The sequence below is a fragment of the Suncus etruscus genome, chromosome 1 (assembly GCF_024139225.1).
Source record: "Suncus etruscus isolate mSunEtr1 chromosome 1, mSunEtr1.pri.cur, whole genome shotgun sequence".
Taxonomy (NCBI): domain Eukaryota; kingdom Metazoa; phylum Chordata; class Mammalia; order Eulipotyphla; family Soricidae; genus Suncus; species Suncus etruscus.
The window spans coordinates 105,925,222-105,948,538 of record NC_064848.1 but is presented as its reverse complement, the minus strand read 5'-3'; the positions used below and the strand labels follow the sequence as shown (position 1 = coordinate 105,948,538).

Below are 23,317 nucleotides of genomic sequence, written 5' to 3'. Positions count from 1 at the left end.
TATATATAATTATTTCATTTTCAGAATTTATTGAGTTGGCCATTGTGTAAGGAACTGTTAATCTATGCAATAAGACTAATATAACTATATTTATAATCCTAATATATATATGTATGATTTTTTTCAGGTTGAGAATATTAGAAATTCTAGCAGTTCCATTTTTACTGTGTAAGGAGGAGTAAGGGGTCTTCAAAGTAGATTTGTGAAATAAGATTGACAATATTTTAGAATAACATTCAAATCTCATGTCGTTAGAATACTTTTCCCATTGTTGTATTTAAATTTACTTAATCTATAGCTCTGTACCCTACACTTAAATAAACTCCATTAAGACTAGATATAATTTTTCAACTATTTTAAAATATTTTTTAAACATTTATTTGATTTTTTTAATATTCACTCAAATGTTAGTATTATATGGGTATTATGTTGGTATTATGAAATGAATGAATACGTTGCATATATTATTGGAAAATATGAAACCTGAACATTCTAAAATATTGTCAATCTTACTTCACAAATCTATGATTAACTATAAGCTAATATAGTCTGCAGATATAAAAATAAATAGATACACATATGTAGCTATATGTATATAAATATATGAATTCAGCTGTAAGTTGGACAAAATCTTGATGAACCAATGATTCCCTAACTCCATAATATAATCGCTGTCCTCCATAAGAAAACAATTTTACTTTCAGTATACACTTTTGAGAAAGAACACTCCACCATGAAACTAGAAAACTAAAACATGCAATTTGTTACTATGTAGATGGATATGGAGAGTATTATACTGAGTGAAGTTAGTCAAAGGGAGAGGTACAGAAACAGAATGAACTGAAAGAATTCTCTCTTAAATGGATTTATAGAAACATAGTAGGTGAATAACAAATGCTCAATGGCAATTGAAATGAAGAATGTGAGAACTGGTCTTCAGTAGGGAGGTTGTGCATAGGAGGTATGTGGGACAGGATGGGGAAACTTCACAAAAAACTAGTACAATGGTTAAGTGGGGGATAAGTGTATAAGAGGGGGGTTGGAAGGTGGTTTTATCCTATTACTATTTTATCCTATTATTATCCTATTAGTAATGATACTGTAAACCATAGGAATTATTTTTTTTACTGCAGTACTGATTTAATCAGTATAAAATTGAGACCTTTAAAAATGTAATAAAAATCCAATTTAGGGGAAAAGACAACCTTTGAAATAGCAGCCAGTACAGAAAGATAGGGAAAGAAGTGGGCAATAAACAGGCACCTAGGAATTGTGGGGACATGTAAAATTTATTTTAAATGTTCCTGTCACAGAGGCAGGCTGATGCTGGGAGGGAATCTGAGGGCATTTGGTAGAGGGAAGAGGACACAGGTATTATTGCAACACTGTGTGCCTGATGTCCAATCATGACTAATTTTGTAATTTACAGCAACTAAAAATGAATTTATAATTCCTATAAAAACTATTAATGTAATAGAAATATCTACATATAATCCCAGCATAAAAATGTGTATATTTAGACTTAGAGTTATATAAAATGGCAAATTTTTGGTGTGGGGCTATAAAGAGCAACTCAGTGGCTATCCTAGCATGTTGCTAGGCCTCCATCCTGGTCGTTTTGGAGACTATATTGCGTTAGGAATTTAATTTGATCTATTACATAGATCATGCTTATTAGCCCTTTTAGGTCTCCCTTCCTCAAATTACATATTTTTTTTCCTTTACCACTACAATGCTTAACATTTATAGTTCAACAAAAAACCCAGTATTTTGAAATACTGATTTAGAATATTCAGGATTTGAAGAACTGAAGTTCAGAAACTAGTTTAATAGGGAACTTTTAATTTAAACATAACTCTTTATAAAATTAAATTTTGAATTTTCAATAATATTTAAAGAGTTATAGCTTAGTTTTACTTATGCATAAAGTCTTGACTTTATAGGTGATTACACCTCATGTTTATCTATATAAATCTTTACAAATAATTTCAACTATCTATAATTTAGGTATGTAGAGGTATTTTTGAACTATACTTTTAATACTCAAAAATGAGGATTCTTTTTGATTTTTGAGCTCTAGAAATTACCTCAGTAGTTAAAGATATGTCAGAAACCAAATAATTATCACTATGATAATTATTATATTACACATTTGTGTCTGCCTTAGAAATGTTCTCATCTGAGAACTATTAAAAATTGAAGCAAAAAGTCAATGTCAGTAATGTCACAAAATAGTTTCTTCCTCAGAGGCCTCTCAGAGTATTTTTTTCTTAATATTTTAAGGGAATGTCTGTTTTTTCTATTTCCCTCAATTCCCTAATGAAATGACCTGTCATGAAAATGTAGGCTTCTAAGGTACCAGTTTTGCTGATTCCTAACATCTGTACACATGGTTAATATCAATTCATCCATTGCCGTCTAACTGAAAAGAATCACTCTTACCGTGTAGCCCTCGGTATATTGGAAAGGAGCCCTGGAACTTTCGTCTGCTGTTGGACTCAGAGGCTTGGGGTCTGACATGGACCGCTGCATCATCTTGGCTGTCTTAGGACTTGCTGGGGGAACTTTAGCCATATCTGGATGCAATACTTTCTGTGGACTTATGTCATCAGGGAGGGGTTTTTCATAAGGTACAAAGGCTGATTCTAAGGCTTTGCCTGGTGAAAGTGGTGAGATGGGTGAATAAAGGACTTTTGGAGATTTGGGTGGGGAAGGAGCCAGCTGTAGTGTGGAATCTGCTCGGAGGTGAGATGAGTAACCAATTTCTAAAGGTGTTGGGCGTTTCTTGTCTTTGGGTGGAGATGTGGCACTCAGATATTGAGGACTTTGTGTGTCTGAATCTGCTTCTGTTTGACATCCTAAACTGCCCCCTTTGTAGGTCTTTTCAGGTGCTGAAATGTGTTTAATTATTTCTACCTTGGCATCCACGCGCGCTCGTATCGAAGGTGTTCTTATGGTTCCGACAGGTTCGGTTTGTACAGAAATCTCTGCTACAGTTTGAACTGCTATACTGGAGACCTTGGAAAGGGGTTTGGTCTTGTCAGCCTCTGTAGTGCTGTCACCATACTTTCCTACTCGAGCTTTTCTCCTTGCTCTCGTAGGCATATCCCATTCATCCTGATCTTCATCATCAGTTTGGACACTTGTATCAACACTCTTTTTGCTTTTCCTTCGCCTACTTGCATAATTACGATCACCTGCATCTTCATCATCAGTTTGCACACCACTGTCCACAATCTTTTTAAAACAGCGGGGGTCGTCAGCAGTGCTTTCCCCCATTTCTTCATATTGTCCACGGACTTTAGTTCCTGAACTTCTCTTTTTGGGTTGTTTTTCATCTTTCACCACAACATCTGTTAGAGGTATTTCTGAGACAGTACTAAGAATGCCAGGAGGTGCAATGTACTGAGTAATACCATCAGACTGAACCGTGTACCACCCTTGGCTTTGTGGTATTTCAATTGCCACGACAGCAGAGGCTGTGGTGGTCGCATCTTCTGTTGCCCAAAACTGACTGCCTTCTGGAGCAGTATACTGTCCTTCCATAATTGCCTGCTCTGTAGTGGTTTGTGGAGAAGCATTTCCAGAAGGGTCGTAGTTATACTGATAGATCTGGCGGATCTTTTGCTCCTCTAGCTGCTGGTGTAGCTGCTGTTGCAGCTGTTGGATCTGTTCCAGCTGCAACTGCTGCTGAGCTAATGTCTCCTGTCTCATCATAAACTGGGCTTGCCTTTCTTCTTCTTGCTGAAAGAGAAGGTGCTGCTTCATAGATTGAAGTTCCTCCAGCTTTTTTTGAACCATGATCTTTTCTTGTTCTCGGAACCTTTGGATTTCCTGACGCTCCCATTCCAATTCCTCAGCAAAACGTTGTTGCTTAATTTTCTCCAGTTCCAAGAGCTCACGCTCTAAGTCTAGCTGCTGCTGCTGTTTATCTTCCTCGGGGACCATTAAAAGAGCACTTTCATCTCCTACCACTTCAGAAAACACTTCAGATGCTGTGGTTAAAGTGGGAACTGAGTCTATAGTCTCAGTGGTCAGATTTTCCACAGCAATAGTCTGCAAACTGGCATTGATATCTATGCCAGTTACTGTGATGTCTGTTTCAGATGCACCTGTTGTTAGGAAATATGATCTAGGCATTGGCTGGCTTTGATGGAGGGTAGATAATGAAGTCACTGCATCAGTGGTATGTGCACCAGACAGATCCCTCCCAGTGGTGCTGAAAATGGAGCCAGGTTGTGTGGTGATAGCAAATGTGGAGGGTACTGGAGTTGCCACTGAAGAATAGACAACACCGTTAGTTGTTCTGAAAACGCTCCCCACACCATACTGGGTTCCTGGAGGTGGAGTCATTCTTGCTGTGGAATACTGTGGGGTACTAATCCCAATTCCTGAAATGACTTGTCGTGTTTCGGGATATGGACCTGTTGTCTTGCTTGAATAATCCATTACCTCACCTGAAATATAGGGGAGAGTTATAGTCCAGTTCCCAGAATGAACGAAGAGTTTTGGATTTGAAAGCCCTCTCTCATCTTGATGAACATAATGAATGGGGACTGCATGCAAATCCACAAGCTACCTTAGTTATACGCGGAGTAAAAGCAATGTTGGACATGCAGGCGCATGCAGGTGACTTTGCGCAGAACAAATGAAAAAAATGGAACAAAAAAGTGCGAGTGTACTCCAAAATATATTGTAAAAATATCCAAAGAAAGAGAAAAGGAAACAAAATTGGGAATGGTAGCATATTTTCATCCTGAAATGAGATGAGGAACACAGTAATATTTCAAGGAAAGGTCTGCTGCCCCATCATACTGACCTGTAGTTATTTTCCCTGAAGTGAGATCTACTGCAGCTTCAGTTCCTCCAGTATAATCAAAGGCATTCTTACTTTTATAGAAAAAATGTCCAGCTTCTGCTAAATTAGTATCAGACATAGAAGGTTTCATTCCCCCAATCCCTCTATAACCATATGGCCCTGAGCGACCATATTGATAGTGGTCATCCCTATAACCAAAACGATCTTCAGGAAGATTAGTTGCAGGCTGCTGGGATGTACAGCTCCTTCCAAAAGGTAATTTATAAACTACATCACAGCACACAGCTCTTCTTCCTGCAGTTAGATCAACAGGTTTTTCATCATCTTCTATTATTTTGGTCACCACACCGGAAGTAGATTCATCCATTGTTACAACAGTTCTATGAGATTTTGTTGTACTAAGATCAACCACTTCCCCATCAGTGACCCCCTGGGATGTAGTGCTATCAGTCCATCCATTTGATATACCAACTGGAGGAACAGTAACAGGTTTTGTAACAGCCAACCCCACTGCATGTGCTGATGTGCTTAATGATAAATTTATTGGTACTTCTTCCCTAACTGTAGAAAAAGTCTGACTACTTGGCATCTTGTATTGAGATTCAGCCTGAATTGAAGTTTTAAGCTGAAGGGGTGTTTCTTTTGCATGTTCTATACACACAAGGCTTTCTGTGCTTGTGGTATAACTTACACTAGGTGTGCACGTGACAAAGGTCACTGTCTCAGTGGCCATGGACAGTGGAGTCATAACTGATGAAGTTACACTGAGATTGATAACAGAAGGTTGAACAGCACTAGTATGTCTCCCATAGATTTCACTTGTTGTGGTAGGCCTCTTCACATCCACTGCAGAAGCAGAAAGATCCATACCTTTTTCTGTTACTTTAACTTCTACTTTGGGCATTGTCCGTAAATCAATGGCATCACTGACATGATGTGATTTTCTATTATCTCTAAGCTGCTGTTTCTCTAGATGTTGATTTTCTTGAGCAAAAGACTCTGGAGGAATTGATACAGAGACAGTGCTGAGACCAACACTGGAGACTATACCTTTGGCTTCAGAAACCTCAGCTTTGGAAGCTTCAGTTGTAAGAAAATGTGGAAATGAATCTGGGGCAGATTGAAATGAAGAAAGGGTTGTGACAGGAACACCAGAAAATGTCTCCAAAGCACCAGAGACATATAGGCTCTGTTCTGAAGAACTTGGCATTTCTGTTGTTCGCATGGGAGGAATTACAGAAAACACTGGCTCAATAGATACCAGGTCTTTGGGAGGTGATCCCAGGGGCCAACTGGTAATGGCCTGACCTGCTGAAGAATCTGTTGGGGTTCCAGGTTCAGATGGTAATGTGATGACCACATAAGTTTCCATAAGGGACTTGGAATATCTTGGTGAGGATTTGTTAGAATGAGGAGAAAGAGGGGAAGTAGGGGAAGGCAATTTATAATCTGCTGTTGTCACCAAATTCAATGTCATATTTGAAGCTAAAGACAGACCTGTTGGTTTGGGTTGTGCATCGGTTGGTTTTTGAGTCATTAATGGAAGCTGAGGAACTACAGGTTTAGGGGCAATGGGAGGTTTGCTTGGCTCAGGTCTATGTGTAAATACAAGTCCAGATGGAATGGAAGATGGCTTAGGAGGAACTGGAGGAGGTGCAATTGTACTTATTTTTGAGACAGGTGCTACAGGTAACCCATTACTTTTGGGAACAGCTGTGGCCACTAAAGTAGAAACAGGCTCAACTAGAGGCGTAGCTGTAGAAGTTATACTCACTGGAGCTGTAACTGTTAATGTTCTTTTAGGAAGAATGGTTGGTTTAGGTGAGGTTGGTGGAGGGAGCGGTGGGGGTGGTGGAGGAGGAGGTGGCGGAGGTGGGGGAGGAGGCGGAGGAGGAGGCGGAGGGGGCTGGGCAGAAATGTCCAAAGAAGAACTTCGAAAGAATGGACGAGTTTTAGTTGGAAGACAGGAAACAGAATAGTGGCTAGGTGGCAGCTGAGATGCTGGCTTTGTCTGACCAAAGATCTCTCCAGGTACGTATTGTGAACTTGGCACCTGCTCTTTCACTGGAAGAGCTGTTACAGAAGAAGCAAACTGGTCAAAAACAGTTTCAGGTAAGCTAATTTTTGTTAGTTCAGTCTCAGACTCTTCCCTTTTATCTCTGTAAGCGTCCAAAACTTCTAGAATAGTTCCACTCCCAGTTTCCTTCTTGGCTTTCTTAACTGGTGCTTTTTCAGATAGACCTGAATCAGTTGATTGAGTGTCATGAAATAGTCCTTCATGTTTAGTTCCAATAGACTCTGTGACAGGAGGTGCCATATCAGATATGGCTATCACAATATGATCAGTACTAGTTCTACTATCTGGCATGGAAACCTGATCTAAAGGCACACTTATTTCTTCTGGATAGTCTATAATGCTACCTTGAAAATACATTGATGATGAAATTTCCTCAGAATCTTCCAATTTAGTTACTATGTCTATTGGCTCTGTATAAACCGTGGTTATGCTATCTAGCGTAGTTATGGGTGAGGAGCTATCTGTGGTACAAACAGAAGAAATTGATGATGTGAGGGAAGGTGTGTCTGAGGGTGGGACAGATGTTGCACTTTCTGAAGGCTCAGAGTAGGTCAAAATCAGTGATTCATGAGAAATTATCTCTTGAATTTCTCTTGTATAATCAATTACATATTCATCTTCGATTTCTTCTGTTGAAAAATGTTGGGTTATTTTAACATCTGGGATCGAGAGTGTTGCACTGCTAGTTGAGTCTGTAAGAGAAGCTCCTGAGAGAATACTTGATGTCATAGATGAATCAGGCATCCTGTCAAAGTCCATAGAATCTGTCACTTCATCCTTGATCAGGGGCTGAGTAGAGATGGATTCCGATGATAATTGCATCTGTTGCCTCTTCATTAGTTCTTCATATGCAGCATCGGCATCTAATAATTTTTTTTCTTCACTGGTAGAAGTTACCATACTACCCAGATCCACTATCTCGTGACTTTCTGGAATGATAAAAGAGCTTGAAACAATGTCTTCTTGAGGCACACCAGAATGTAGACTTTCTAACTCATAAAATTCTTTCTGGAGGTCTGTAATTTTTTGCATAGGGTCTTCATAAATTTTCTCTGGAAGTCTGACTTTTTGTTCTCTTCCTCTCTGCTGTAGAAATCCATTTTCATCATCTTGCCTTGCCAGCAGACTGCCATCTACTGACCCGTTGTAGGTGTCCTCTACTAAAGATTCATAAATATAATCCTCTATCAACATGCCACCATACAAAGGCTCTTTTTCAAACATTTCATCTCGTTCGTTTGCAGCTGGAAATGCTTTATATTTATGGGTCTTATGCATCATTTCTTCATACATCTCCTCAGCACTTTTTAATGCCTTTTGACCACCTTCTTTTTGCATAATAGACTGCTCATCTGTCGGTGAGTATAAAGACACAGCTGTGGGCAATTTATACACTTTTTGCACTTCTATTATTTTTTCTGGGCTTATTTCAAAACCGTCTGGGTCTGATTCTATGCTAGGTGAATATTCAGAACATGAAGATCTATGAAGCTCCTCCATTTCTGCAGCCTGACGTAATTCTTCTGTTGGAGAAGCATCTTCTATAGGAGAGAGGTTACTGGGTGGTGTTTTGGGTCTTTCCCTCCGTCTCTGGGCTCTAAGCTCATCTTTGTCTTTCTTTGATTTTTTACTTGAACTTTTTCTTTGTTGCTGTTCTAATTCTCTTTGTTTTTCTTGTTCCTTCAATAATTCTTCCTCCTCTCTCATTTCTTCCTCCTCAGAAGAATCTTCAATAGTAGGTAAGAGAGGGCCATGTGATCTGTGTCGAGCCTTACGTTGCTGTTTGCTCTCTCCTTTTTTGTGGCTTGGACTACTATCACTGTCCTCATCAAGTGATGACACTGATGTAGGGGAGGTACCAGGAGTGAAACTGGAAGCATGAAGACTAGAAGACCCTTCCCCCCTTGACCTATCTTCTGGGGAGTCTGTCAAGCTTTCCATTTCTAATTCTGGCTCTTCATCAAAATACAAAGCTGTTTTTTTCTGTGAGGACTCAGCAGAATATTTATCTGCTATTGTGCTGTTGAGTTCAATTGTTTTGAATCTACGGAGCCCTCCTCCTCCAGTGAGTGCAAGTTCTTCACTCTCCTGGCTTTTGGTTTCTCTGTACTTAAGTTCAGGGCTCTCATCAAATGTCTCATCATCTTCATCATGCCAAGAATGGCGTCTCCCAGGATCCTCATCAAAGCTGGTACTACTTTTTCGGGTCAGTCGCCTGTGTTTCCCTGCTGCTGCTTTCCCCTTTCCTTTAATTTCTTCCTTTTTCTGGCTTTCAAGGCTACTACTGATCTCCTTGATCTGGTTCCTGATGAATTCATCATCATCAGATCCTGAAGCATCTTCATCAGCGCTCATTTCTATGATCTGTTTTCGGATAAAGTCTTCCTCTTCCTCGTCTGAGCCCTGACTGTCTTCCTGTTTATAATCTTCGCTGCTTGAGGAACCAATGCTCAGTCTCCTTTTTCTCTGAGGAACAGGTGAGTTTTCACTTTCACTGCTATCTTCCACAGAATCATAAGGAAGCCTTCTCACAGGAACGTTATCAACAAGCTCAGACTTTTCTTTATGATCCTTTTTGGAAGAAAAGTCTTGCTGACCATCTTTTTTTAAAGAGTCTTTTTCTTCTTGAATCTTTTTGAGTTCTTCTGACACCACAGGTTTTGGTGTTTCAGATAAACTCTGGGGTTTCTGCTGGTCCTTGGACTGCTCAGAAACCATTTCAAGTGACTGTATTTTCTTTTCAGATTTTCCATCAGGTGTACTTGTCTGAGCTTCCAAAATGGACAGAACAGTACTTTCTAATTTAGCCAAATCTGAGGGGCTAGAAGGGCTGCTTTCTTGTGAAAATGAGTCTTTTTTGAGTCCCCTGAGCAAATCCTTTTCATCACTGGGTAGAAGGCTTGGAATTTCACCAAGAGAACCTGATATTCCATCTGAAGAATATCCAGTATCACTCAGACCTTGTGGGCTTTTCGGCTGCTGAGAACTTGAGGTGTCTGATTTGTCATCTTCCTTTTCCTAGCAGGAAGGAAAAAATACAGGAAAACTTAACATAGTCAAACTAATAAAATAACCTTTCCATTATTTCCAAATGACTACTAGAATGAAATTTTTTTCAACTTTGTGGAAGATATTTTTTTTTGTATCTTTGAATGGGAACAAAAATAGTTATTTATAAATCTGGTTCAGTTTTCATTTAACCTAAGTTAAACTAACTCAGTGACAATTTATTGCATTAATATTTTATCCTTCACTTTCCAGCAATTTTCCTTTAAAAATAAATTGAATGTTTTCAGTATATTAACTTTGGAAACAATTAAAAATATCTAAGAAAATTCTAATGCTAAGTTTTCCATTAACATAATTAATACTTCAGAATATGAAAACAGACCAAGAAAGAAAGAAAAGGAAATGGACTTTGAACCTAGCTTTAAGTTCTGTATGATGTTAAAATCTACTTGTGGAAATAATAACATGTATAATGTTATCATAATACCTACTGCAAATAAATAGTTCAAGAGAGAATTTCAAATAAAATACTGTCTATTAAAGACATTTTGGGAAACATTGAACACTGTATTTTGCTTATTACTGTTAGCATTATTCTGTTTCACTTGAAATGAATGCACATAAATTGAAAAATTTGAAAAAGTCATACAATTATTGCAATGATTCATGGCTTATCTAAAGAGGACTATCTAGTTATTATTTTGGTAGAGTTGTTAATTACAGTTATTTTCCACATTCTACCTCAAAGATAATTAGTAAGTGTCAGTTATGAAAGCTTTCTGAATTTGAAAACACTTGGAAATTTCAGTCAGCTCCCCTTTCATTGAATGGAATAATAAGTTTTCCAGAAAGTTGGCAAACTTAATTACCTACTCTTTCCCTGGACTAGAGTATTCCAGAATTTTTGCTCAAAAACTAAAGAGTCCTTAAGTTAAAATTAGCATAGGGTAGTTTCTACACATGTGCTCAGTATAGCAACATTCACAATAGCCAAGTTCCAAAAACAACCCAAGTACCCAAGAATAGATGAGTGGATAAATATAAATACTGGTGTATATGAATGTATGCATGTATATATATATATGTGTGTGTGTGTGAGTACACATATATATATAAATACCATATAATGTTTTTTAGTTTTAAGGAATGATAAAATCATGCAATTTGCTGGTATATAGATGGAATTAAAAGGTATCATACTGAGTGAAGTCAGAGAGCAAGGACATGTACAGAATGATCTCTCTTATATAAGGGATATAGATAAACAATGTTAGAAAGTAAAAAAATAATGAAGAAAATAACAGAATCTAATAGTTGGCCTATATAATTGACTTATTAAGTTAGGCTCTTATAGGGTGATAGAAGTAGACCTTGTGACATTGGTGGAGGAAACTCAACACTAGTGGTTAACGTGAAATTAAAAATCAGAAAAAGAGCCGCATTGTACTACATCTAATCCTGGCTTAGAAGGACACTTCAATATGCTTTGTATCTTGACATATCCATCTTAGTATTTCTAATTATTGTGTAGGCAGGAGTCCTTACAACTCATCTAGAGCCCAACTAAAAATATCAGATAAGAGAGTAAACAACACAAGTGCAAGATCCCTTGGTTTTCTTTCTCTCCCTTCCCAATATTTTCCCTCCCTTTTCTCCTTCCTTTATTCCTTTCCTTTCTAAAGCATATAGAATTGTTAATTTTCTATTCAATTTACATTAATTTTATCTCAATATTTATTCATTATCTGATTGAAGAAACACTGTACAAGAATATAGAGTAAAAGAGTTTTTTTTTTTGCAATTTTTTGCAGCATGACTCAATTTAAAAAGATTATTTTAAAAGAAGATAAGGGGCTGCAGAGATAGCATAGAGGTAGGGCATTTGCCTTGCAAGCAGAAGGAGGGTGGTTCAAATCCTGGCATCCCATATGGTCCCCCGAGCCTACCAGGAATGATTTCTGAGTGTAAAGCCAGGAGTGACCCCTGAGCGCTGCCGGGTGTGACCCCTTCCTCCCCCCCAAAAAAAAATAAATAAAAAGAAGATAAATTCTTCACAGTAAAAATATAAGAACCAATGCTTATTCTTTGTTTTATCATGAATGTCCTCAGATTTATTCCTAGTTTGTTTTTTAGTTAAGCATACATAACAGCAATCATGAGTCTAAAGTAGCAAAACTGATAGGCACTCAAATAACTTTGATTCTCTTCTTCAGAAAGTTAAAGGCATATGTGAAGTAGCCTTCCAAATAAATCTTTCCGGATATTAGTAAAGAGATATTTCCATCTCTTCAGAGTTCACAGAATATCAAAGCATGTTTCTTTTAAACCCAAATGCTTTCTATGGCTTCCTTTGAACTTCCATTCTGCATTAATTCAAATTAGCGCAATAAACACTAATTTCATACATAAGGCTCTTGCAAAAAATAAAAAGCTAACAAATATATCTCTCAAAATAAGGCTTTGCAGGCTTTCATAGTGTTGTCTTTATTTTATATTTTGTGTCTGCATTATGCATTGTATAATGTAGTAAAATGTGCATGTGTATAGGAAATTTAACTACTGTTAGGTATAATAATTCAAAAATGTATGATAAAATTATCTTTATACAATAATTTCTGAAGGTTCTACTGATCTTTTTTACCATATTATATTAAGACAAAATATATAAAAAAGAAAACAAAGATATATTAGACAAAATACTAATACCCATAAACATAAAAATTCACCTGATGATTCATTCCTCTTATATGATCTTTCTACACATCTTCATGCTTTTATTCTTTCCTAAAATTGGAGAGAATAGCAATATACCCTACACCATCTTCCTCCTTTATGTTCTTTCCCATTTCTTTCATAGGAGATTTAATTATACTTACCTGTCGGATACTCATACAATTTTCTTCCATAAATCACTCTCCATATTATGAGTGATAAATTATTTCCACAAATTTACTCTACAGTTTTTAGGGCCTAAGATCAAATAGTTGGGTGGTTAATAATGAAATTAAGTTAAAGGGCTGAAGGGCATTTGACAAAATTATTCAGAAAATACTGTTGGATATTTATTTGTTGCTATGTGTTGAAAAATAAAAATTCCAATTTTCTTATACTAACATAGATATGGAATCTCCAAACAAAGGTGAGTAAACTTTTACTTCATTACATTTTTAGCTTGCTAACAATTAGAACATACACCAACTAGGTTCATTACTCGTTTAGTTTAAGGTACTTACATATTCGACCTAAATTAACCATTGCCATATTTTTTTAAGATGTTGTTTTACACATATAGGTAGTAATATACTAAAATATTTTTAGGGCAACCCATTTATCTTTCCTGTTTTTGGTTTTCTAATCTTCTCTGGGATAAATGAGATTGCAAAACTACAGAAGTTAACTGGTTATAACTGATTTATATACAGATTTAACACTTCAATCCCTTGCTTCATTCATTATTTTTCATATAAACAGAAAAATGCAAAGCACAGTTGGATTTTCATTTCTCTGATAACTCAACTGTTTAAGGAACATCTGAAACACTATAATTCTAATAAATATGACCAAAGGATTTATCTGAAGAGGCATATTAGAGCTTTTTTTCTCTCAAATTTATAGCTCTAAGGACAAAAAGATTGAGCATTTACTTTAAGTTATTTAAAATGTCTGTAATTGCATTCATACATCTTGAGAACAATATTAGATTATCCAGTAACATACTAAGACCAAATGAAATGAGTAATATCCAAGTTATTCTTGTAAATTACTTATAGAATATACTAAATTTTATAATTTACATAATTATATAATTGTGTGTAGAAATATGACTACTTTTAAAAGTACATAATCAGGATATGAAATTATCATTTTATATTTTTGTTTTTGTTTTTTTGGGGGGCGAGGCATTCCTGGTGACTCTTAGGGGTTACTCCTGTCTATGCGCTAAGAAATCGCTCCGGCTTGGGGGACCATATGGGACCCTGGGGATGGAACCGCAAGCTAGTACCAGCCAGGCAGACGCCTTACTGCTCTGTGTCACCACTCCAGCCCCTGTCATTTTATATAAAATGCTAACCATTAATTCTATGACCACTCAAGTTACTATAGTTAAATATAATAAAATTCCACGAATCTATTATTTGTATAAAACAGAATGATGGCAAATCAAAATACATTTATTCATTAGCAAATAAATTTACAAAGAACAAGAAAATAATTGTAAAGGATTAGGGAAAATTATTGGGGCTTATTAGAAATATCTTGATAACACAAAGTGGAAATAATTTAAACATACTTGTTTTTAAATATGCACATTTCAATAATAGAATATTTAAATCACTGAAAGAAACAGAATTTCACTATAAAAAAGAAGACTTCAATACTGAATGATTTGTATATTTATATGAGGTACAATATTATATACTAAAATGTCTTACATTTTAAATAATATTTTTATTATTTTATACTAATGTGGATAATATATAAAATTGTTTTAACTGCAGAATTTGCTAACTAGTTCTGGAAAATTAACTTAATGTTTATATACAGACATGATTAAACTCTTTTGTGACAAAAGTTACCAAATAAAAAGGTTAAAATTTAGTAAGAACAAACCCTTGTCAGTGATATAATTTTAGATATTTAGGAAGAGAGCAAGACCTGATTAGGAAAAAAAGTAAAACTAGCTGTCTTTCTAAGATAATTGTGATGTGCGAAATCAACATTTGGCCATAGTACATAAATTAGTATATATTTTTAAAGTGTATTATGTGAGTTAATAAAGCAAAGTTAAGATAGAATATTTGAATGTTTGTAAACCTTCCAGATAGTGGAAAAATTATAGCTACAAGTAGTTAGCAAAAACATATTATCAGGTATGATTGGTGATTATTTGTGACATAAGCATAATTAAAATAGATTATAATCAAATTCAGTAAACAGAGGGCTGAAGAGTTAGGACATCTGAAGAAGAGGAAGAAGGCATTTCTTGCATGCACCAGACCCGAGTTCAAGCCAAGGTATTACATAAAAGATTCCTTGCCAGGAATCATTGAGCAAAGCCAGAAATAAGTCCTGACAACCACTAGATGGGGCACAAAACCAAAACCAAAAACAAACCCCTACCCTCATAAAACCATAAAGTTAGAAATTGGGTAGCAAGATTTGATAAAAATAGCCTATTAATACAATTACATAAAAGATTGTGTATATGTTTAATTTGAAAATAAAATGTGGATACTGAGTTTATCAATTCTTCTGGTACATAAAACTTAATGTATACATGTACTTAATGTATATATTTATTTATAAATAATTACCTCCTATTGAGATCAGAAAATAAATATTAAATTAAGTAGTATCATTTATGATATCCGTGTAAATAATATTTCTTTTTAGATTCACTAAAACTAAACGTGAAAATATTCAAATTTAACTCAGAAGCAATTTTAGATCATAACATTTCAGGCTGATATATTCAAAATTATTGAGGCACTTAATAATCACTTTAAACTTTTCTTATTACCTAATACTTTAATTTATAAAGTAAGTTTATATTAAATATAATAAATGGTAATTTAAATTTATTGCTGCTTAGTGACTATTTTATTATAATTAACATATAAGGAACTTAGTACATGTATTTAATTTGAATATAATTATACATGACTGAATAATTAAAAACAATTTAAAATAGTTTGAGAGCCTGAGGTATAATATAAAATAATCTGTACCAACAAATATTAAAATTTCATGTTTTAAATCATATTTATAAGCTATAATCATTAGCAATATTTAAGTTAGAGTTAAATTGTCTGATCTTTGAAAAATATTTTCTATACTCAAGGAGAGATAAAAATAATAAATAAAACATAATAACAAATAACTCATTTATTAAATTGGTGAAAGATTATGAAGATTATCTGGTCAGTATCCTTAGCAAATAAGGACTAAGAACAGAAATGTGATCAAGTGACTATGAAGAGCAAATGGGGACAATAAAAACATTCCGATGATGCAGAATGTTAGTGACGAGGTAACTAGAGACTGAAAAATGACATGGTACCTTAGAAAGTCATAATGAAAAAATCTATTTCTAACAGAGTGGATAATATTGGAACATAATGAATTCCAATTTACAAGTTAGGCTTTGAAGTGGAAATATTACTTTGAAGTAAAATGATCTACTTGAAAATGCAGGTCTGACACCCTGAAGAGAGGTACAAAGTATATGACTGAATTTAAAATCTTTTACACTGTTGCCTAGAAAAGACAACACAAAGAAAGTCATTTTTAAAATATTAACTGAAAGAGGCTCAGAATGAGAAAACAATAAACAAACATATCTCACAAAAGAAGAGGAAGTGAAAAGGAAAAATAAAAGGTCATAAAGCTAAGAGAAAATGGTTAATACAGATGTATCATGATGTACAAAGCTGGCTATTACTTAGGAGAAACAGAATGGTGGTTGTGGATATACAAAGCCATTTCGGAGAGAATATATAGGCTTTTACTTTACCTGGTTCTGGTTAAAAGACCAGGATTTAGTTACTGATTAATGTTTCATATTAGAGAAGGCTTAGGAAATAGTGATTTATTGTAAATGAAACAAAATGATGTGGCACTCAGGTGCTTATGGAAGGCACCCTTGCATGTGTGAAGAAGGCTTGATACCTGGTATTGTGAAACAATAAGTAAAAAAAAAGATGAAATTCCATCAAAAGTGAAAATATATGTAAGAATGATGCTAATTAAAATTATTCTGCCACAGATATTTTCTTGTACTTCTAGAAATATTAGAGTTCCTCACAGAACATTAATGCTTATGAAAACAATTTTAGTGCAAACAATAGCTTAAAAGCTTTTCCTATGATCAGAAAGATAGTAGAATGAGTAGTGAGCTTTCCTTGTATATTCTGATTCCGGTATCACATACTGTCCCCTGAGCATCCTAGAAATGATTCCTAAGTGAAGACCTTGAGTAAGTACTCAGCACGTATGGGTGTAGCCCCAAAACAAAATGAAACAACCAAAATTAATTCTAGTGTCAGAGAGATAACTATCAGTGTTAAGATGCACATATTACATCAGCAGATGCCAGCTGAATCCATGGCACCAGATGGGGATGATTGGATGTGTCTCTGGAGGTCCCTAGCACCACAGGAATGAACTGGGTAATCCTGGCAATCCAGGAAATGTGCAACAGAGAACCACTGGGTTCTGCAATGAACCACCTGTCCAATTGGCCAAGGATCCCAAGAGGGATCTTCAGCCTTCCTCTGCACCACCTAGGAGCCAGTTTTTCAAAAAGTAATCTTATTAGAAAATTCCAATTCTCTTTTTTTTTGGGGGGGGGGGTTTGGTTTTTGGGCCACACCTGGTGACGCTCAGCGGTTACCTATGGTTATACGCTCAGAAATTGCCCCTGGCTTGGGGGACCATATGGGATGTTGGGGGATAGAACCTTGGTCCTTCCTAGGCTAGCACGCACAAGGCAGACCTTATCCCTTGTGCCATCGCCCCGGACCCGAAAATTCCGATTCTATCAAGAAAGCCAAAATAAGAATAACGGGTAACACAAAAAAAGACAGAATAGGGCAAATAAAGTTTATTCAAAGAAACAACAGAAGAAAGTTTCTCAAACTTGGGGAAAGAACTGAATATACAAACCGACAATGCTATCAGAAGACAGTTACCTAAATATGAGTCCGATACTAAGAAACATGGTTGTAAAACTAACAGAGTTTAAGACAAATAAAAAAAATAATGAAGGAGACTAGAGGAAATTTTTTTTAAATCATAAAAATATTCCCAACTAGTCTTTAATTAACTTTCATAGCAGAAACGAATGCAATGACAAATTCTAATTAAAAATAAATTTAAAAAGTGTCATCTATGATGCTATATTTTGCATGTCTTTATTTTGATATGAAGAAGAGATAAAGGCCTTCACAGGCTAATAAATCTGAATGAACAGGCTTGCCAAAATTAGATTCCTTCACATAAAAAAATGTAGAAAGGAACTCTTCATTTAAAAATAATATATAGGTGCCAGAGAGATAGCATGGAGGTAATACATTTGCCTTTCATGCAGAAGAATGGTGGTTCAAATCCAGGCATCCCATATGGTCCCCTGTTCCTGCCAGGAGCGATTTCTGAGCATAGAGCCAGGAGTAACCCCTGAGTGCTGCCAGGTGTGACCCAAAGGCCAAAAAAAAATGTATATATCTATATAAAATATATATATATATATATTTATATATATATATAAAATATGGGGTGGGGTGGAAAAATAAAAATAATATATAATAAAATGTAACATGTATATAATAAAATAATATATACTATATAGTGTATATAATATTTTAAGAATATTATGTTATATAATAAAATATATATACATGTGATTTTAAGATCACACACATCCATCAGTGACATAAATTATTCTAAACTCTGCTCACAGCTTATTTCTAGTTATACTTAGACTCAGAATACCATATCTTTTGCTTGGAGCAGAATCTCAGCAGACCACATTCAAGGCAAATCACTTACCCTTATAGTATCCTGTTTGGCTTCTATTTTTAATTTTAAGATAAAGAAAATTAAAAAATAGAAACCCACAAAGAATTGAATGAGGAAATAGACAAAAACCTAAAAAAAATGAGAGTAGCAAGCCTACTTGTATCAGTTAAGACCATTAATATAAATAGAGCAAATTTAACAATCAAAAAACAGTCATCAGATATATTAGAAAGATTATCCAACTGTATATTGCTTTCAAAAGATTAACATAAGCTATAAGGACAAACACACTGAAAGTAAAGAGATAGAAAATGGTACTTGAAGAAATCCTAAAAGACAATAACTACACAGTTGTATTAGATAAATACACTTATAATGAAATAAGATATCAAGAATCAAAGATGTATATTAAATAATAACAAAGAAATGAAAACAATAGAACAATTAGCAACTTTAGTAAAATTGTACCCAATGCAGCAGCACTGAAATATAAATACATGTGTTACCTTAATACAAGATATTAAGAAAAACATAAGTGATAGAATTTAATGTAAACTATTATACCAATAATAATAAAAATAAATTACCAATGAAACCAAAGAGTTAAATGATAAATTAGAGCAGAAATACTTAATAGATATTCTTAGAACATTCTGCCCAAAACACTCAAATGCACATTCTTATCAATAGTTTATTATAGGGGCTGGAGTGGTGGCGCTAGAGGTAAGGTGTCTGCCTTGCAAGCGCTAGCCTAGGATGGACCGCAGTTCAATCCCCCAGCATCCCATATGGTCCCGTCACACAGGAACGACTTCTGAGTGCAGAGCCAGGAGTAACCTCTGAGTGTCACCAGGTGTGGCCCCAAAACCAAATAAATAAATAAATAGCTTATTATCAAGGATAAATCATATGCTGAGATAGATACAAGTCTCAGAAAAATTATGAATACTGATTAAACAGAATTTCATATTTTTAAAATATAGTGATACTAAAATTAGAGATCAAGCTAAAAAAGAAAAAGGGAGGGCTAGAGCGATAGCACAGTGAGCAGGTCATCTGCCCTGCACATGGCTGACCAGGGTTTAATCCGTGGCATCCCATAAGTCCCCTGCCAGGAGTAACTTCTGAGTGCAGTTTTAGGAATAAAGCCTTAGTACCTCTGGGTATGGCTCAACAAACAAAAAATAAAAATGGAAAACATAAATTTGTAAAAGTAGCTTTCTGCAAGCAACTTTTAAGACCAAGAAGGATATTAAATGTGGCATCTAAACATATCTGAAGATGTAATAAAATAAAGACTCAGCTTAGTATTGGGATGTAACATAGAGAAAGACTGACAAAAGTTAATAGCAATATTAACTTATACCTGGAAACAAGATGAATCCAAAATAAAAACACTTAGTTTATATGTAAAAGAACTATAAAAGAAAGAAAAGCAAAACAAGAAACCAGTAGATAGAAAATACTATGAACTATAGCAGAAATGATAAAAACAATGCAGGACAGATGGTGGTTGGAATCTTGGCATCTCATGTGATCCCTGTGCCTGCCAGGAGAGGTTTTTGAGTGCAGAGCCAGGAGTAACCCCTGAGATCCTCTGGGTATGACCCCAAACAAAACAAAACAAAACAAAACAAAACAAAAAAAGAAATAATGAAAACAAAGAGAATAAAAAAACAAAAAAAAATCAAAATTTCAATGATACCCAAGAATTTGTTCTTTGAAAAATAAGACAAGCCTAGGGGCCAAAGCAATAGCACAGCGATTAGGTGTTTGCCTAGCATGAGGATGACCCAGGGCGACCCTGGTTCAACCTCTGGTATACCTGATGGCTCCCCAAGCCTGCCAGAGCAATTTTTGAAGGCAGAGCCAGGATTAACTCCTGAGTGCAGCAAGGTGTACCGCCCCCCCTCCCCCAAAGTCAAGCCTTTAGATGGACTTGCAAAGAAAAGAAAGCCCAAATAAATTACTATGTAACAAAATAGTCACAACATATACTATAAAATAACAAGGATAGTAGAAGAGTTATGAATTAAGTTCATGACAACAAATGATCAATCTAGCAGAAATGGACAATGTAAATAAGTAATATTTCAAGAGTGAATTAAGATGGACATATTTCAATAATGAAATAAAACAGTAATCAAAATTCCCTACCCTCCAAAAGAATTCCATATATATTTTCATTTGTGAACTTTACCTAGGCATAAAAGGATAATATCTATCCTTCTTACATTCTTCCATACATCTGAAAAAAAAGGAAAAGCTTCCAAAAATCCTTTAACATTATCATTATTAGTTTGAGCCTAAAACCAGACTGAATATATTACAAAAATAAAACTATAGCCAAATATATCTAATGAAAATAAATACATATTTACTGAACAAAATATTAGCAAGCAAAATTCAATACTGTCTTATAAGACTCAAGCACCATAACTGAAGTGAGGTTTGCTGCAGTGATGCCAGGATAATTTAGCATAAGTAAATCAATAAAGGTAATATGGTATATCAAAATGAAAGACAAAAGTCATATAATCATCTATTTAGATGATTAAGATTCAATTTGTATTCAAAATTTAATAAAAAACCTTCAACAAAATGAATATGTAAGAAATGTGATGTGCATCAACGTAAGTTCCACATGTGAAAAGCACATAGGCAACATCATATAATGAAAAAATGAAAGCTTTATTGTATGATAAAAGAAGGATGTACACTCACTTGCTACTGGTATTCTACTTCTGTATTACTACTGGTAACACTTTATTAGGTGTTAGAAATCCTAGCTATAGAAATTACACAAGAATTGGGCCTGGAGAGATAGCACAGCGGCGTTTGCCTTGCAAGCAGCAGATCCAGGACCAAAAGTGGTTGGTTAGAATCCCGGTGTCCCATATGGTCCCCCGTGCCTGCCAGGAGCTATTTCTGAGCAGACAGCCAGGAGTAACCCCTGAGCAATGCTGGGTGTGGCCCAAAAACAAACAAACAAACAAAAAAGAAATTGCACAAAAATAATTGAAAACTACACAGAAAAATAGCCTAAGATATAGAAAAGAAGTCAAGACCTCTGCCTTTCAAGCAGTCCATGTTACAAATGAGCATACAAAAATTGGTTGTTTCTATATGCAAATAATGAGCTGTAAAAGAAATCAGAAAAACAATATAATTTATAATTTCATCAAAAAAATGAAAAAACTTGGAATATATTTAATCTGAAGAGATGTATTTGAAAAACAATGACATTGTTGGCATGGACATCCCATGCTTATAAAATATAATATAATTATATGAATGAAATATTATATTTTTAAATTATAATTTTAAATTTCATTGACATATAAAATATAATATAACCCTACTTATAAGAATAAAATACCTAAAAAAGTAAAAGCCATCCTGAGAAAAAGAAGACAAAATTAAGGTTCTCCAACTTTATTAAAAAAAAGTGAGCAGGAAAGGAGCATAAAGCTAGATAAAAATATACACAGATCAATAGTACCAAATTAAAAATAAAGAACTAAAATCACACAGGCATTAACAATGTATTTATGGTGAAATTAAAATCCTACAAGATCAAGGAATGTCTACAGTGTGATCAGAAAACTAGATGATCTTTTACTAATGTAAACAATAAACTACTATACCTCAAAATTGACTAAAATGAATTAAAGACTTAATTATAAGACATGAATGAGATAAAACTAAGTAACAGATGACATCTGCAATGTACTTATGACATCAACTTTAGAGATTAATTTGAAGACTCGATTATAATGGACTGTTTTTTAATTTTAATCAAATATAAAATAAATGAAATAACATCAAATAAAAATGTTTCTTTAAAGCAAAGGAACTGGAATCAGAAAGAAACACTCTAAAAGGCATTTCACTGAAATATACTTGCATATCAAACACTAAACAAGGGGGCTGAAATTCTAAATTTACAACAAATTTATAAAACTCAACATTAAGAAAAGAAATATAAAATATGAAGTATCTTATTAAATACTCTACAAAGATATACAGATAGCAAAGAGTCAAAAGTGTAAAAGTACCATATTTTCTGGCATATAAGACGACCCCCTAATTTTGCAGTTAAAACATAGGTTTAGGCCTATATTCGCTGTATCAGATAGAATGTTCCTGTGCTGCAACTGTATGTACCACAGTGAGCCAATCACAACAAGCAAAGGTTCAAAGGTTATACTGCAATAGACTTCCTCTCTGACTCTGGCCAATCTGAGCAGGCTTTTTACAGTGTAGATTCGGGTCCAGAACATTGTCTAATTTGCATGCATAAAAAGCCTGCTTGGATTGGCTGAGTTAGAGAGGCGGTCCTAGCAGCCTTGCAGTGAATGGTGCAGGATCGAGTTGGAAAATTCGTTTTGTGGCAGACAATTTTCGTTTAGTGGTATATTGAAACATTTTTCGCAATATACTCCGGGTATAAGACGACCCCCCTATTTTTGGTTGACATTTTTTTGTTTCAAAAGTCGTCTTATATGCCGGAAAATACGGTACGCTAAATTTTTAGAAAAATGCAAATTAAAATAGCAATGAAATATCTTCTCATACCTATGAGAATTCTTATTATCCTAATAATAAAAAATAACAAATTTTGTAGATGTTGTAAAGAGAACTCTTATAAAATATTAATATGATGGGAATAAAACTGGCATAGCCATCATGTAGAACAGTATAGAGGGTTCATCAAAAAAATTGATAAATTCCACATGATTTACTTATCTACATTGAATAATTACCCACAAAGTACAAGACACTAATTCAAATAAATGTAAATATGTCAGTTTTACTCAAAAACTAATTATAATTCTTCAAAATCTGAAATCAGTGTATCCATCTACTGAAAAATGAACAAAGATATATATGCA

At 34.8% G+C, this 23,317-nt stretch overlaps 1 protein-coding gene across 1 annotated transcript in view; it reads right to left on the bottom strand.

The window, feature by feature from the left end:
- Positions 1-23,317, bottom strand: part of PCLO (piccolo presynaptic cytomatrix protein) — a 331,891-nt gene that overhangs the window by 164,130 nt on the left and 144,444 nt on the right. Inside the window, exons 6-7 of the mRNA XM_049772799.1 lie at positions 4,820-9,914; positions 2,443-4,457 (exon numbers count right to left, since the gene is read on the bottom strand). Of these exons, the coding sequence (XP_049628756.1) occupies positions 2,443-4,457; positions 4,820-9,914 (7,110 nt within the window). The remainder of the gene's footprint in view (positions 1-2,442; positions 4,458-4,819; positions 9,915-23,317) is intronic.